This window comes from Pholcus phalangioides, unplaced genomic scaffold (genome assembly GCF_987345545.1).
Source record: "Pholcus phalangioides strain wild (caught in Gottingen) unplaced genomic scaffold, Ppha-v1.0 ptg000011l_1, whole genome shotgun sequence".
NCBI lineage: Eukaryota > Metazoa > Arthropoda > Arachnida > Araneae > Pholcidae > Pholcus > Pholcus phalangioides.
The window spans coordinates 11,292,091-11,308,237 of NW_028301604.1; the positions used below are offsets into that span (position 1 = coordinate 11,292,091).

A 16,147-nucleotide genomic window follows, 5' to 3' on the forward strand; every position below is an offset into this window, starting at 1 on the left:
AAGCAAGTTGAATCTAGGTTGGCAGATAACATTGGCTCTGACCCAAAATCATTTTTTCGATAAGTCAATAATGGATATAAGGGGACAGTTGGCCCACGCACGATAGGAGGCTCAAAAGTAGAGAGCAATGTAGGCATGTGTAGTGCTTTCAATGACTTTTTCGCGTCGGTTTTTAATGGAGATAATGATATTCGATATACAGGTGTTGCATGGGGTAATAAAACGCTCAACGATATTCAAGTGGAAGACGTGGAGGTCCTAAATCTTCTAAGAAATGTATGTGCAAGCAAAGCACCAGGACCAGATGATATCTATCCCAGGGTTCTCAGGGAAGGTGCTAATGAATTGTTGGGGCCAGTCGCACAGATATACAGGAGTAGTGTTGCTGAGGGTATCGTCCCGAGAGATTGGAAACTGGCTAACGTTGTTCCGATATTTAAGAAGGGTAGTAGAGAAGCTGTGTCTAATTATCGTCCAGTGAGTTTGACGAGCTCCCTCTCGAAAATTTTGGAAATTATCATCAAAAGGCAGTTTGTGAAGTGGATAGACGAGAATAATGTATTGTCGGATAATCAGCATGGGTTCAGGAAGGGGAAGTCATGTGTAACTAACCTCCTTTGCTTCTATGATTACGTGACTAAGGCTTTGGGTAAGAGCAAAAATGTCGACGTTGTTTACCTTGATTTCCAGAAGGCATTCGATCGGGTCCAACATGGCAAACTCTTGAAGCGTTTACACGAGATTGGAATAGGGGGCAACTTGCTGAATTGGATAGAATCGTGGTTAAGAGATAGGTCGCAACGAGTTATGGTGAACGGGGAATTCTCTGGTTGGACAGACGTCACAAGTGGAGTTCCTCAGGGAAGTGTCCTTGGCCCCATACTATTTTCACTTTTTATCGACAAACTCGATCAGGGTATCGATGGAATTACTAGCAAATTCGCAGATGATGTGAAGCTAATGGGGGTAATCGGAAATGAAAGCGATAGGGAGTTGCTCCAGACCAACTTAAACAAGATTGCAGCATGGGCAAATGAATGGAGCATGACGTTTAGCGTAGATAAGTGCATGGTCGCTCATTTTGGTTCGAACAACCCACGGTTCTCTTACGAGTTGAATGGTGTCACTATCCCGGATGCAACTAGAGTCACCGATTTGGGAATTCTCATTGACGAGCGACTTAATTTTTTGAACATTGTTCAGCGGTTGTCAAAAAAGCGAATAGAATGCTTGGTCTCATTTTCAAAAAGGTCTCTTCGCGTTCTCCTAAAGTCATTCTTCCGCTTTTTCGAGGCTTAATTCATCCTGGACTGGAGTATGCTGTAAGGTTTTGGAGACCATACCTACAGAGGGACATAGACTTGGTTGAAGGGGTGCAGAGAAGAGCTACGCGTGTCCTTATTGGCACACAGGGCTTGAGTTATGAAGAAAGACTCCATTTTTTGAATATGTTTACATTGGATGAACGCAGGTGTCGAGGAGATATGATCGAAGTGTTCAAAATTTTCAATGGGATGGATAGGATGGACCATGAACTTTTAGTACACCGCCAATCGACTGCTTTTACAAGGGGACACCAGTGTCGATTGGTGAGGGACAATGCAAGGTTATGGTGTCGCAGGGAATTTTTCTCCAATAGGGTTGTTAATAAATGGAATAGCTTACCCCCGGAGGTAGTAAATTGTAACACAATTGACACGTTTAAAAAAGAAATACGATAAACATGTTGGGGTAAATCGAGAAGCTATCCATTCTTAGAATAAGACAACCATAAGTATTCTTTATGGGCATTGTATAATATTTTATCATGTGTATATATTGTTTGTAATTTGTGTTAATTGTATTTTTAATGGGGTTGCTGTATTTTTGAAACATATGACATCCATATTTTTATGGGCATCTTTTTATCAGCCACCTCGTTGGGCATTTTGCCTGTTGTGGCGTTGTATTTGTATTTGTATTTGTATAGGTCCCAGGGACCTCTCGGTTACCGGAAATCACCTGGGGTACCTGCTGGCATTCCGGCTCAGGCCAGTTATGTTTGCGAAGTCTGGCAGTAGGGGGTGGGGTCTCCTGGCTGTCGGAAAAGAACGGGATAAGAGGTCAGGCTACCGATGTCCCACATAAATTCCGCTTACACCCGTGTGGAGGATCCTGAAGCTTGTCATATTACCTTCCTCTCCTGATCCTAGGGTCCCTCAGATCGCTGGTGGGGATCCTGCAGAGTCGTCGTCTAACTCTGTATGAAGGATATGAAAATATAATTGTGCAATATCAAATTGTGATGTTTTGAAATATAATTATACATGAAAAAGTGTGCAATATTCTACCTTGATGCTGTTAGTGGGGCTGCAGACCACATTGTGGTTAATAACATCATGAGAATTTCAAAGTGTAATAGGCCTAGTGTTATAGACCCTGGCCAGGTTTCCAATGTTTACATTCTGTATGTTGCTAATTTCTATATGTCAAAGTTTTGTATTAGTGTTTTATTTTGTATAAATATGCAAATGAGATGTTATTTGTTGAAAGATTTATGATAATTTCAGTGCCGTCCATTCTCAGTTGTGATTCATTCTCGGATAGCCAATGAGATGAAGGGTTTTTCCATATACATCAGCAGTATGTTAGGTATCGATACATTCACACATTCTCACGCTTGAGTTCTATAATCAATTATGTAGAGGTTTGTTGCTGAGTCATCTGGCCTCGCTCTGTGCGAAGGGTTCCTCTTCCTTTGTTGCCAAGAGTTGACAATTAGTTTCCTGTGATGCTGCTAGAGTAGATTTGCCTCTCCTCTCGTTGGTCGTCTCCCTATCCGTTCCAGTGGTCTGCAAGTGAAATCAAGAGGGGACACTCTCTTGTTGGTGATGGAATATTGCTGGCAGACTTTGGGACATGCTTACACCCACACAGGACCCCCTGGAGTAGTATACTTCTGAACTTTTGCCTTCGAGTGAAGACTTGAACTGATACAAGATTCATCGAAAGACAGTACGTACGGTGCCTTTCAACATATATATACGCTCCAAGGTTGAAATATTCTATCTGCTTCCATAGCTTAGATGGTAGAGCACTCGTCCAGTAAGCGAGAGACCGGGGTTCGAGTCCCCGTGGGGGCAGTGATGAATTTTCTTCCTTGTAATCTTCATCTCCACAAATAACCAGTCTTTTGATGAATCTTGTATTGACAAGTGGAGAGGACGTTTCTATATGCACTTGAACTGATCTTCAGTAGTTGGAATTGTGAGAACAAAGTATACCCTGTTGGACAGATTCGGTGAGGATGTTTCAATAATCCTGTGATATTTTAGTGTTAATGTTTAGAAGAGAGAATTGTTGCATCATTTAATTCAAAAAAGTTTTAACAGATTTAACGTTGTTAATAAACAATAATATTAGTGGAAAAAATTGTCTTTCATTGTTGTCATTCTCAATTACCAATTCTATGTTGGGTAACAAAAAAATAACCGGGAATGTACTTTAACAGTACATATCGTTGTTGCACTATGTGTAGTTATGCGCGTAGGTTGTGAAATACAATTTTTAAAACCATAAGGAATCATAGTATCGAGAAAGGATTTGTGTTGTGGTGTATATACAGACACATCAAATATTAAAATCACCTGTTATAATTTTTATTTTATCACTATTATTATGATTTAAGATGCACCCAAGGGATTCCAAAAATGAATGAATATAATCATTGTTATGATCAATTAGACCAGCGGTTTTCAATCTTTTTTTTGGAGCCCTATCTGGCATATAATTTATATGGCAGAGCTCCATAGGCCTATTTTTTATTTATACATCAAAGTTACTGATTTATTTTTATTACTAAAAAATATTTATAATTATTTTTTTTTAATTTACTGTTTTTTATTTTCCTCAAGTAGCCGCGGAGCTCCTGGGGAGTGCACACAGGGCTCCATGGAGCACTGGTTGAGAACCGCTGAATTAGACTATATCATTCTGCATGTGTGTGAATTGCATAAGATTATTAGTTATAAAATACAACTTCCATGAAAATGTTTTTTCATGAAAGTTTTACTCTTATTTAACTAAAAAAAGTAATTATTTACCCAAATAATTTTATCAATCATGACAATAACAAATTATATGATCTATCAAGTTTGTATAGCACATTTCTGTAACATGAGTGCATCCTTCAATTCAATGAATAATTTGAGAAATGGTTGATTTTGAGTGTTTTTTTTGTTACTTCTTTCCCTCATTTCAATGCAACAGCAGCAAGGTTGAAGAAACATAAAATTTTAAAGTAAAAAAGATGAAAATTCTTATATAATTCAAATAGGAAATATACTGGCATTTTTTTTCTTAAAAATAAAGAACACAACACATGGAAAAGGAAAAATTCCAGTAATGATCCTAATACTCAAACTCACAGATTTTGTAAAAGTTAAGAAGGGGCTGAATTAGACATTTATTTTAGATTCTGATTCATAAGTTTCTTATTTCCGTTCTCAATGCTCATCCTTCTCTTCCAGGTGTTGTGTCCCCCTGCTCATTCATAACAAACCTCAAGAAGTAATCACATAATAATGAATAAAATACTGCCTACCATGTTTGAAGCTGCACGAGTACTTCTTTCACGTAAAATTGTAAGTTTAATATTATCACCAGCATTTTTCAAATTCAGCACAGCTGCATAATGGTCAATATCTTCCATAGATACATCATTGACCTGTGGACATGATAATTCAAGAACATAATGAAGAGACAAAAACAATCATAAATAACTGAGGAAATTCAATAAGAGAACATGCAGTTTGATGAAAAATATTATAAACAATAAAAGGATTTATAAAATGTGAATCAAATATATATTTTTAACTCAAATAATAGAACAATTCCAAAATGTTAGATTTACAACAAGAACTCAATTTGCATGAACTAACCCAAAGCAGTTCTGCAACTAGAATTTTTGTGTTATTTTGCTGCCCGGGGCAAACATGATTTTGGCTCCCCAACCACTTTAAAATTAGATAATTTTATAACAGTATTCTTTGTTCCCACCTAAATTTGCCACCCAGGGCAGCTGCCAGCTCTTTCTAGTTCAGGCTCTCATTCAAAGTATTCCTAATGAAAAAAAATTCCATACAGCTGGACTTGCTTATAACGAATACAGATATAAATTTTTTACATATAATGTAGTTTATTCATGTCCAGCAAATTTTGTACTGCTTATCTGTGTTATTTTGATTGTTTATAACATTTAGTTTTCCAAACATTTGATTTCACAACCCCTTTTCCACATTTTTTTTCTTTATCACACCTCAACTCAAGCCACCCCATAGGATCCTATACTAAACCTATAGCTTAGATGGCCCACTTTGGGAAATACTGGCTTATAATGAATAGAGATGGGACGAATATTCAGATGCTATTCGGTATATGGCCAAATGATGCTTAGGTACACAGATTTATTTAAATATTTGGCCAAGTACATCAAACTAATTAAAAAAAATTATATTAATTGGAATTTTTCTCATAAATTAAAAATTTACTGATTATATTTTGTGTGGTGTGTATCCCTTTTTCTGAAAGAGGTTATGTCAGGATGAATTTCTGGGATAAGGGAAACATGAAACCGAAAACATAATTCTACTGCAATAAAGTGGAAGTGAGCATGAATATACAGGGTTCATAGGTAACAGGGCATATGGCATTTTACTGGTGAACCGTTGATCCTAGAAGCAAAGTTTTAATTAGAAAAAGTATCCAAATAACTTGTGGTACTCAGATATGTCATTCATGTTGCAAGGGGTTGTATAATTATTTAAACAAAATAAGCTTTTCATACAGTCCCCACATGCTCAAAAACCCAGTTAAAAAGTTGTTGCCAAAAAAAATCCACTTTTTTAAGTGCATTATTAGCTGAGATATTCAAATTCAAGAAACAGAGGAAAGAGGAAAAACAGCATTAAAACTTGGTAAACCGTTTTACCCATTTTTAATGATGTTTTTTTCCCTAAATTTCCTCCATTTTTCAAATTCAAATATCTCAGCTAATAATGCACTTAAAAAAGGTATATTTTTTTTGTTAGCAACAGGAGAGTAAGGGCAATGACTTCCCTTACTGGGTTTTTGGGCACACAGGGACTGTATGAAAAGTTAATTTTTTATTTTAATAACCATACAACCCCTTGTAACATGAATAACATATTTGAGTACTACACGTTATTTGGATATTTTTTCTAATTGGAAATATGCCTCTAGGATCAATGGTTTGCCAATAAAATGTCATACACCCTCTTACCTATGCACATGTACAGTACAGTGCAACCTGTATAAAACAGAAGGTCAAGAGACTGAAATTATTTTCCGTTAGAGACCCTCTAGACAGGTGCACATAAAAATATAAAATATATGCAGTGATTTATTTCTATTGTTTATGAAAGTTAAGTTTTGAGAACATCACCCTAACTTCTATAAACTAATGAGTGTTAAACAGAAACATGCATACTATTATTTTGAATTTTTTCATGTTTTTCTGTTTCAAGTAACTATACATCTGAAATTTCATATTTAAAATGCACTAATATAGTTAAACTTCAATATAAAACGTTCTCCTGAATAGAACTTACTTCCTGAATGAATACTTACTTTTGTCAGTAATGAAATTTTTTTAATACGATGGAACCTCGATATAACAATATTCTGCGGACCAAGAGAAAATATCATAGAGGGATTATTGTTATATTGAGGCAAAATTATCCTAATGCGTGATCAAATTTATGCTGTTGTTGTCATCTTTTCTACATTGACATTGTTAATACCATCAGAAAATGTGCTTTTATGCATTTATTCATAACAAAAAATTCACTAAGATGCATTGCCTCTGTAAAAAAGTTTACCACACACACACATTGCACTTTCATGTCCTACACAGAAAGTATCAATACCAATAACTTCCTTTAGCTTTCTGTGATGTTTTAGTGCAAAATATTGAAGTTATCAGATGCCTTCAGAAGAAGTAAAAACAGTGACAAAGTTAAAATTAAATTCAAAACGATTTTGAACAAAATATAGAAAAAATATAGTGGTTTCCAAAATTTCCTAAACATATCATTATAGAGAGATTTGTTGCAGTAAAGGATATTGTTATATCAAGTATCGCTGTAGCAAGCTTTCACTGTATTTAAAATAAAAAATTGAGAAATTGTATACCTTTTTAAAAAAACAGTGACAATGAGATCAACAACCAATAATGTTTGTGAAAGAAAAGATTCTACATATCTGTAACACTTAAATTTTGCTTTTTTATGCCTCTACGAACTCCATTTTCGTGTTCAAATTGAATAAGCGTTTCTTGTTGCTGGTGACCATCTCTACACTGAATGAAAATCTCTGAAGTAGCCAAAACATGGTATGGCTAAATTGTCTCTCTTGCATAATACTCTCTCCTGAAATTATCAAACTTTTTTCCAAGAAATAGGAGTGTTTTCTAACAAAAGTCACCATTTCCATCATAAATTAAATGAAAAACAAGCTTTTACTAAATATCGAATAGTAAATCCACTTTCAACCCTCAGAAGAAGTTCAGATAGATAAGTATTCATAATTTTTCCGAGAAGTGAAAGAGTTTGCCTAACAAAAAAGATCAGAATAACTTCATTTTCCTCCCATCCAAAGGACAAAAACTTGCACTTGGCCAAAAATTCTTTCCATTTTAGCAAGTTTTGTATCTACAAATAGACTAAATATGCCTTCCGTTTCTACATTAAGCAGTTTCTGTCTTGAAGAGATTTACCATGATTGAAAAAGCATTAATTATTCCCAAGACTATATATTTGTTCTGGTTTAAAACAGGTTTCCATCTTATACAGTGTTTGCCTTAGACAGGTTTCACTGTATATTACAAACTGAAGAAATGCACTAACTGAAGGGGGGAACACATAGACAAGAAATGCATTAAGCTACTGAAAGAGGCAAAAGTGGCAAAGAACATCCGAAAAATAAGAAAATAATTCATAAATTTTATGATGCATTACTAGTTGAGAGTAAATAATGGTTGACATTTTAAATTAGATATAAAATTGGTAACAAAAGTTGAAAAAAAAATTGATTCTGTAAGTAATATTAAAATACAATACATAGTTGTTAAATTTGATTGTCAGTCTAATGGCATAAAAATCTTTCAATTACCAGTTTTTTAACATTAATTAAAACAATAAATTGCATAATTAAAATTCAATATCAATCATTTGAAATTACCAATAAGTTTATTTTCAATTAAAAACACAAATTTTATTTATAATTGTGATGAATTTGAAAAAAGCTGATATTTGGCTGCCGAATATTCGTCCCATCCTAATAATGAACACTGATGTCACCAAAGTACACCTATAACAAATTTTAAACCAGTTTTCATCCACTAATCATCAAAATTCTTTTTTGAAATTTTATCCAAATTTTATCTGTAAATTTACATTTTTACAATATAGCTACAACTGATGATATATGAAAGGCATTCTATTAGGACATTTTTGAGTACTTTAAAATGCTCATTGCTTAAATTTTTTTCTTGGTTGAGTCCTATTTTGCTTGCAGGGAACATTTATTAGTTCCAAGAATTTAATCAGCAAAGCACTGGATGTGAATTAGATTAGGATATTGGTTGTGATGGTTTTATCTTATTTGAGTTAATTTTGGGAATGTATAAGTGCAAAATGCCCCCCATTGCTTCAAAAATTGCAGCTATACAATTAATTGAAAAGCAAAAATGGGAAAAAAAAGTTAGGTATCATAAAAGCTATGAATTCCTCAAAGTTCAATTTCCACAATTTCGAAGAAGAGAGTTTTTCCGATGGTGAACTGAACATCAACAAGAGATTTAGAGAAGAAGCTCATAATGATGTGGAAGTAGTTCTTTTTAAATTATTCAAAGAAGTTTAATGCAAAATGTTTGATGTTCATGATATAAGGAAAAAAAAAAGATTGACACATATTTTCTGCGATTAATGAAGTATTAATGAAGATTTTAATTAAATTTCTAATTTTTCTTAAAATATATTACAGTTGGACAAACTTATAACAAAGTTTAAGAAAACAGTGAATTTTTTCATTATACGCAAACTTTGTTATATCCGTACTGGCTTGGAAAATGGTACGATTAAGCAAAATGAAACAATTTACAAGCACATACCCATTTTCTAATAATATAAGTACTATTTAAAAATAGATTGTTATAAAAATTAATTCTGTATATTGAAAAAAAAATTTGATTGAAGTTTTACATAATTAAATAGGTGAACAAAAAATATGTTAACCGCTACTAGTTTATTTTTCCTTCATATGATTTAAGACATTGAACGTTTTGTATTAAAAACATATTTGCCTACTAAGCATGTCAAATGTAAAGCCTTTTAGTAGGATCCTGGGTCAGTGCGGAACACACGCGGAACATACTGTATTTCCTTCTCACTTTTTTTTTGAAGAGCTTCTTCTCTGAATCTCTTATTACAGATGTTCAGATCACCATTGAATTTTTTTCTCTCTCAATTGGAATTTCTCTTCAATTCCTCTTTGCTCTTCAAAACTGTGAATAACAAATTTGGAGTCTTTTCATCTTCTTTTTTTGCTTTTGGTGTTGCAGGCTTTTGACACCTTATTTCAAAGAGCGGCTGTCATAAAATTTTTCACACTAGTCTATTTAAGATGACGCACTATTTGCTGTCTGGAACAACAGCAGTTTAAATGGCTAAAAATTTTCTTTAACATTTCAATTTTTTTTATACACAGAAAGAAATTGTTGCAAAATGGGAGATAGTTTCGGAAGAATCAACACTATGTTTGGCAATTCAGCGCTCATTATTTGGTAAGATTGGAAATTTGACACTTATTATTTGGCAATATTGGAGATTTAACACTCATTATTTGGCAATATTGGCAATTTAACACTCATTATTTGACAACATTGGTGATTCAATGCTCATTATTTGGCAAAGTTTCTAAATTAGCATATTCGTAATTCAGCGGACTTGCTCTTTTATTCCCGGAATGAAATTTTTTTTTCACGAAACATCAGGATTTGACGCAATGATGATTGACTATAGTAATTTCTGCTGCTTGCAGTGGTGTCTTTTTTTTGAAAATGGAAACTGACTCACATTTACGCTTTAAAGCTGAAAGAACATTGCCAACCATCTTCAGCTGCAGGATCCTGGATATTATAGGGATTTCATGATGAAAAGCCTGATAAGGGGCCGATAGTTTAAATAAGGGGCCGCAGTTATCCTAATCTGATTTTCGGGGACAAAGACGAGTGTGGGAACTTGCCAAGAAAATTCCAAAATTGATTCACAAAAAAAAAATCTGCTACCTTCCTTCTAATTTCGCAAACCTTTCTGAACTTCCGGCAACTATTCCAACGAGAGACCAGATGGATTATTGGTTCGAAATGTTTGCAGTGCTTTAAAAAAATTGTCTTGGAGTAAAGTTGTGAAGGTTAAATAAAAATTAATACAAATACAATACCACAACAGGCAAAATGCCTAATGAGGTGGCTGAGAAAAAGTTTCCCACAACAAATGTAGATGTCATATACTTCAAAATTACAGCAACCTAATTAAAAAGGCAATTACAAAAACTAGAAACAATATATATACCTAATAAAATATTATACAAAAAACTAATTATTAAATAAATATTTTTTGATTGAAAATTTTTGTTCAAATGTAAAAATATCTTTGTAGTGCTTACAAAGCATGAAAAGCATCCAAGCATCCATGGTTAGCCCTTAAAATTCTTTCCAACACTGTACTTTACAGTGTAGTCAAACTACTTCAAACAGAGACCACTTTTTGTTCAAGGTCACGAGATAGCATGACTACAACAGATGGGAGGAGGTGGTGCTGAAAAGTACAGAGGAATAAAACACGCTCTTCTCGGAATCGTTTTGCAGCAGCTCAAACTAAAATTTTTTGCTGTCCTTTCCGAAATTCCAAGCATACTGAGGTAAAATTCACTATTTTGGTTATTTGGTGCAGAAAAATATGAAAATACACTACTGGAGTAGGATGGCGCAATTGGCGTAGAGTTCTTACCCCTGGTTATGTGGTCTTAAGAATAAAATAACCTTTCCTTTCTTTTTTCTAAGACCTTCTTCAAGCAAAATAGGACTCGATAGAAAACAGTGTAAAAAAAAAAGAAAAGATTTTACAATAAAAATACTAAAAAACACACCAATAGAATGTCTTCCAGGAAATAAAAAACAAACACATTTTTAGCTGTACCTAAGCATTGTAGAAAGGTAATTACAAATTAATTCTCGAAAATTCTTGTTTGAAAACCAGTTAAAAATTTGCTATAGGTGTACTTTTCTAAAATTGCTATTCGTTATAAGAAATCAAAACACAGATAAGCAATACAAAATTCATGGGACATGGAAAAACTGTTTTATGTGAAAATTCACAATATCCATGTTCGTTATAATCAGGTGCAACTACATTTTAATCTGTTTTAAGAATGCTCATATTATTAATAAATGTGCACTATGTACGTGAATTATGCTTTATTTTGATTAAAAACACAACATTTTTCAAGCTGATATTGATGTAACAAATAGTTTTGCTGTTTTCAACTTCATTAGAAGTGGGTGTGATTGTATTTGAAATATGCAACTAAACTTAAGAAAATAAGTGGGCACTTAAAGTAGAAATATTAGAGATTTTTGTTTACAAATACAAAATCGAAAGCCAGAACAGGCAAATTGCTCAACAAGGTGGCTAGGAAAAAAAATAAAGAAAAAGGTAAAAGAAATAAAAAAAAAAATTAAAAAATAATATTGAGTAAAAAAAAAACTAAAATACACTGCCCATAAAAAAATATGGTTGAAATTCATTTTAAGTATGGATAGCTTCTTTTGATTACTTCCACCCAACTCATTGTATTTCAACTTGGTGAAAAGTGATAAATTTGTTGTGTTTTCATAGAAATAAGTAAAGAACAATAAAAAAACATGTTTTACTCAAGGATTTCTAAATGACCTTGATAAAATTTTCTCACACAAAAACATAATAAAATGTCAAGTAATTTCATGTGACACAAGATATTCTTTTTTCATACAGTAACATAAAAAAATATATGATTAATTTTCCCATTTATCTGATAGAGATGCTGGCATCAATGACACAAAATTTTGAAAATTTATAGTTTTACACCAATAAAGTAAACTTTTAATTTAAGCATCTCAATCACCTTCAGTATTTTATCTTCTATTTTCAAACCAGATTTTTCTGCAGGACCACCTTTTGTCAACTTTGACACAAATATTCCCTGAAACAAACAACAAAATAAATATTTATTAATAAAAAACACATACTTATTGGATTTTATATTAAAAATAATTAATATAATTCCATAAAGTTATGACGTTGAATTGATTGTATATGAAGTTAAATAAATAGATAAAAAAATTCTGGTTCGGGTTCTGGAAGGCATTCTATTGGTCACAATGGCATAAAATTTGAATAACAGACACTTAAAATGACATGCTCACTATCTATCATATAAACATAATGAAGAAATTCTCTAATAGGTGAGTGTCATCACTGCTTCACAAATCATTTTTTAGATGTTTGATGTGTTTCTCTTGGATTTCAATGTCTTCCATTCTTGAAATCCTGTTTTACACAGCTCGATTGCAGTAAGTCTATATCTCAGAACAGGCAAAAAAATGCAGTTGTTCAGATGTGTTAAGATTTACAAGTCATTTTTAGTAGAACTAGAAATAGAAAACATTGTTTAAAACCAACAGAGACATATTGAAAGTTCAAGAAATGATTTGTGAGGCAGCGGTGCCTCCATTAGAAAAAAATTTGTACTTTATTTTCATTTGATAAATGGTAAGAGCATTATTTGAAGTGTATGTTGTTTAAATTTCAAAACCATTGTAACAATTGGAACATGTTCCTGAGCCCTCTGAGATAGGAAAGTTTAGTTTTAACAATTCTGTATCATTGTATATAGTCAGATTTCTTTTTGAAATATATCTATTTATGGAAAAAGTTAACTGCCATTCAACTAATATTTATGACAAAGTTCATATAGTAGAACCCACTCAAATTGAACATATGCATAGGCTATATAGCATGTCCAGAAAGTCTTTAGCTCGGCCATTTTCTTCTCAACCATTAGGCGTAGACAAAAACTTCCAATTGCAAAAATGTTTTAACCCTTAAATGCATAGCTTTGCCGGTGTTCAAAGAGTCCTTTAAACATTCATTACTGCAGCCAGTTTGAAGATAAAAATGCAGAATCACCTTTGCATATAAGGTGAGGTCATATTCTTTTCATTTTATATTTTTAATTTGCGCTGGTAGATGTTCCAATAAACAACAACTCTTTGTTTGTAGCAGAACATGCATAGCTGTAATTTTACTAATTTGTTAAAAAATGTTTTGTTTGCTTTTTTTTTTTTTTACTTTCAAGTTTGCAACCCAAATTTATTTTGTTATAATAAATTGAATCACACACAAAGAAGGTAGTTATATATTTGGAATGTAACATTACTTCAATGCATTTTTTTATGTGCAATTATGAGGCTCTGTAAGTCCTCTTCAAAGTCCTGTGTAAGCAGTGCAATTCAAAATAGATTTTTTTTGGCTTTCTATATACACCTGTTATTAACTATGAAAAAAATTATGCATTTCAATATTAAATAAAATAAGCATTCAGACTATCATACTTTTACATAAAGAAATTAATATTAGATAAAATTGTAAAATTTAACTTATTTTTTTCCTCACAGATCTACATAGTCAGAAAATTTTTTTCCTTGTAATATATAAGGAAAAGAACTGCTTATGAAGCATGGAATGACCTTGCTCATTAGTTCACATGGTTCTTTTCTTCATTTTCAGCAATTTTTTTAATTCAAATATCTCAATGAATATTGCACTTGGAAACATGGAGTTTTTCTGTTGGGCTCAGAGGAGACAGGACAAAAACTTTCTAATTAGAAGTTGAAGAATAGGGGGACCATATAAAAAATTAAATTTTGTATCTTGGTACACATACAGGCCCTCAATAAAATAAATGACACATGTAAGATGGGCAGGTGTTTTAATACTTTTTCTTATTGAAAATATGTTTCTATAGCCAACAATTTATAAGTTATTTGAGGTAAACAGACTTTTCACCCTATATAGGTGTCCCTCACTTTACATGATTGATTGGGTCCACAAAATACAAAATAGTAGTGTGGGATGAAATCCCATAAAGTGAGTTGAATTTAACATGGATAAGATGGGGGGCGTGTTCCTTCAGAAGGATAAAAAATAAACCCCACTTTTAACAATAAAATAATTTTTTTTAAATGAACTAATTATTTCAACTTATAAATAGTCCAATTCAATTTAGGCCATACATATAAATTTAAACTCGCCCCCCCCCCATCTTTTCACTACTTTGGATTTATTCTAGTGAACAGATGCTTTCTTTCCTGAAGAGCCTTATTTGATTTTTTGGCATCGTTGGCACTTTTTACCAAAAGACGTTGATTAGCAAGTTCTGATCAAATGGATTTCAGTGTTTCTTCCACATTTGTCTCATGTACATCAATGAATCTAATGGATTTTGTCATTTTAACTATTTCATATCTCTAATTCGTATGCTCATTTTCAGGAGTGAAATCAAACTACAGACCAAATTTTGCGGGTTGCAATTTTTAAAATTAACTTCTCAAAATTACATTATAACGAAATCGCATAAAGCAAGAGATATACGTATATAGTAGAAATGAGAATGAATAGATAAAATCCTTTATGTTTTTCACATGGAATCATAATTCAATGCATATTTATCCCTTGATATTAAACTAAACATTTCTTTTATATCTGCTCAGTAGTGTTTCAACTAAACTGAGTGAAAATGTGCTCTTCAGTCATCAAATTTTATTACATATGAGAAGCGTTATTAAGTGGGGAAAAAAAAGATTCATTACAATTAAATTTAAATGTTTTTTTTGGTAAAGCAAAAAAGTTCATGCAGTTGATAGCACGTGAATACTTGCAGTAGGAGCACACACATTTCAAATATAACACATTACTGACATCTGATGCTGAATAAAATTGATAAAAAAATAAATACATAAATCAAACAGACACATATCATCACCTCATAATGAAAACCTTGTACATAAATTTTTTTCGAACATGACTTTTGGACAATTTTAGATTGAGAACACCATCTCACCAATTACAGCTGTTAAAAAAATAATCAGCTTTGATCTACTTTCAATGGGGAGAAAAAGTACCACTCATGTGGGGGGTGGTTTAATGGGACATCCCATCTTTTTTTTTGCTCTTCCAGTACAGTTGGAAAATTTTTATGTACAGGATTTTCATTATAAGGTGAAAATATGAATATATATTCACATATCGTTTCTCACTTCATCTTCTCCTTTGAATGGGGTTGATCCTTTTCCTCCAGCAATACTCAATCCTAAACCACTGGATTCTCGATGCAAAAAAATTGTCAAGACTTCTGTGATCAAATGTGCAAAGTGGTTTGCTAATGAATGAAGAAAAGATTGGTATAAAAAAATAACATAAAAATGACTGTTTAAATTTTTCTTATTTTCATTGACAAACAATAATTTCATATCAAAATTAATTTCAGCAATGAGAGAAGATATTTTTCACCATTTTTGGAACATAACAGCTGGGGAGGTATAGCATGCAAGTTATGTTTTGAATCACCATCAACTGAAAGGTCAGCTTCAGATGTGTCATCCAAAGATTTTTCCTGAAATAATGTTATACATAAGGTTTTAATGAAAGAACTCAATAAATAATGTCTGCATAAAATTTAACAATAAAGACTGAAATTTTGATTCCTCTCCCTAGGGAAAACTGTATATTTTTCAACCCTTATCACAGTTAACATTTGCAGAGTGACATAAACTAGTTTACAAAGTTTACAAGGGAACACAAAGGCATTCTGACATTTTTAGAGATGGAAACAGATTTCATTTAAAAGCCTTTGATAGTTGTTTACACATTCATGGATCAGATGGTAATGAGCTGCTTCCATTCTGCATATGCCAGCAACACACACAGCTATTCTCTGGGAAGCGATAACTTTTCATTCCTGCACATAAAGGGTGTTTCTACCTCTGGAA

The 16,147-nt window shown here is 32.6% G+C and overlaps 1 protein-coding gene and 1 non-coding gene across 2 annotated transcripts in view; one reads left to right on the forward strand and one right to left on the reverse strand.

Moving 5' to 3' along the window:
* The window catches only part of LOC149080053 (protein scribble homolog), an 87,560-nt gene that overhangs the window by 35,282 nt on the left and 36,131 nt on the right, over positions 1 to 16,147 (reverse strand). Inside the window, exons 15-18 of the mRNA XM_089238998.1 lie at positions 15,669 to 15,771; positions 15,416 to 15,537; positions 12,223 to 12,300; positions 4,583 to 4,705 (exon numbers count right to left, since the gene is read on the reverse strand). Of these exons, the coding sequence (XP_089095124.1) occupies positions 4,583 to 4,705; positions 12,223 to 12,300; positions 15,416 to 15,537; positions 15,669 to 15,771 (426 nt within the window). The remainder of the gene's footprint in view (positions 1 to 4,582; positions 4,706 to 12,222; positions 12,301 to 15,415; positions 15,538 to 15,668; positions 15,772 to 16,147) is intronic.
* On the forward strand, positions 3,051 to 3,122 carry TRNAT-AGU (transfer RNA threonine (anticodon AGU)). The gene has a single exon. It is a non-coding gene; the product is annotated as a tRNA-Thr (tRNA).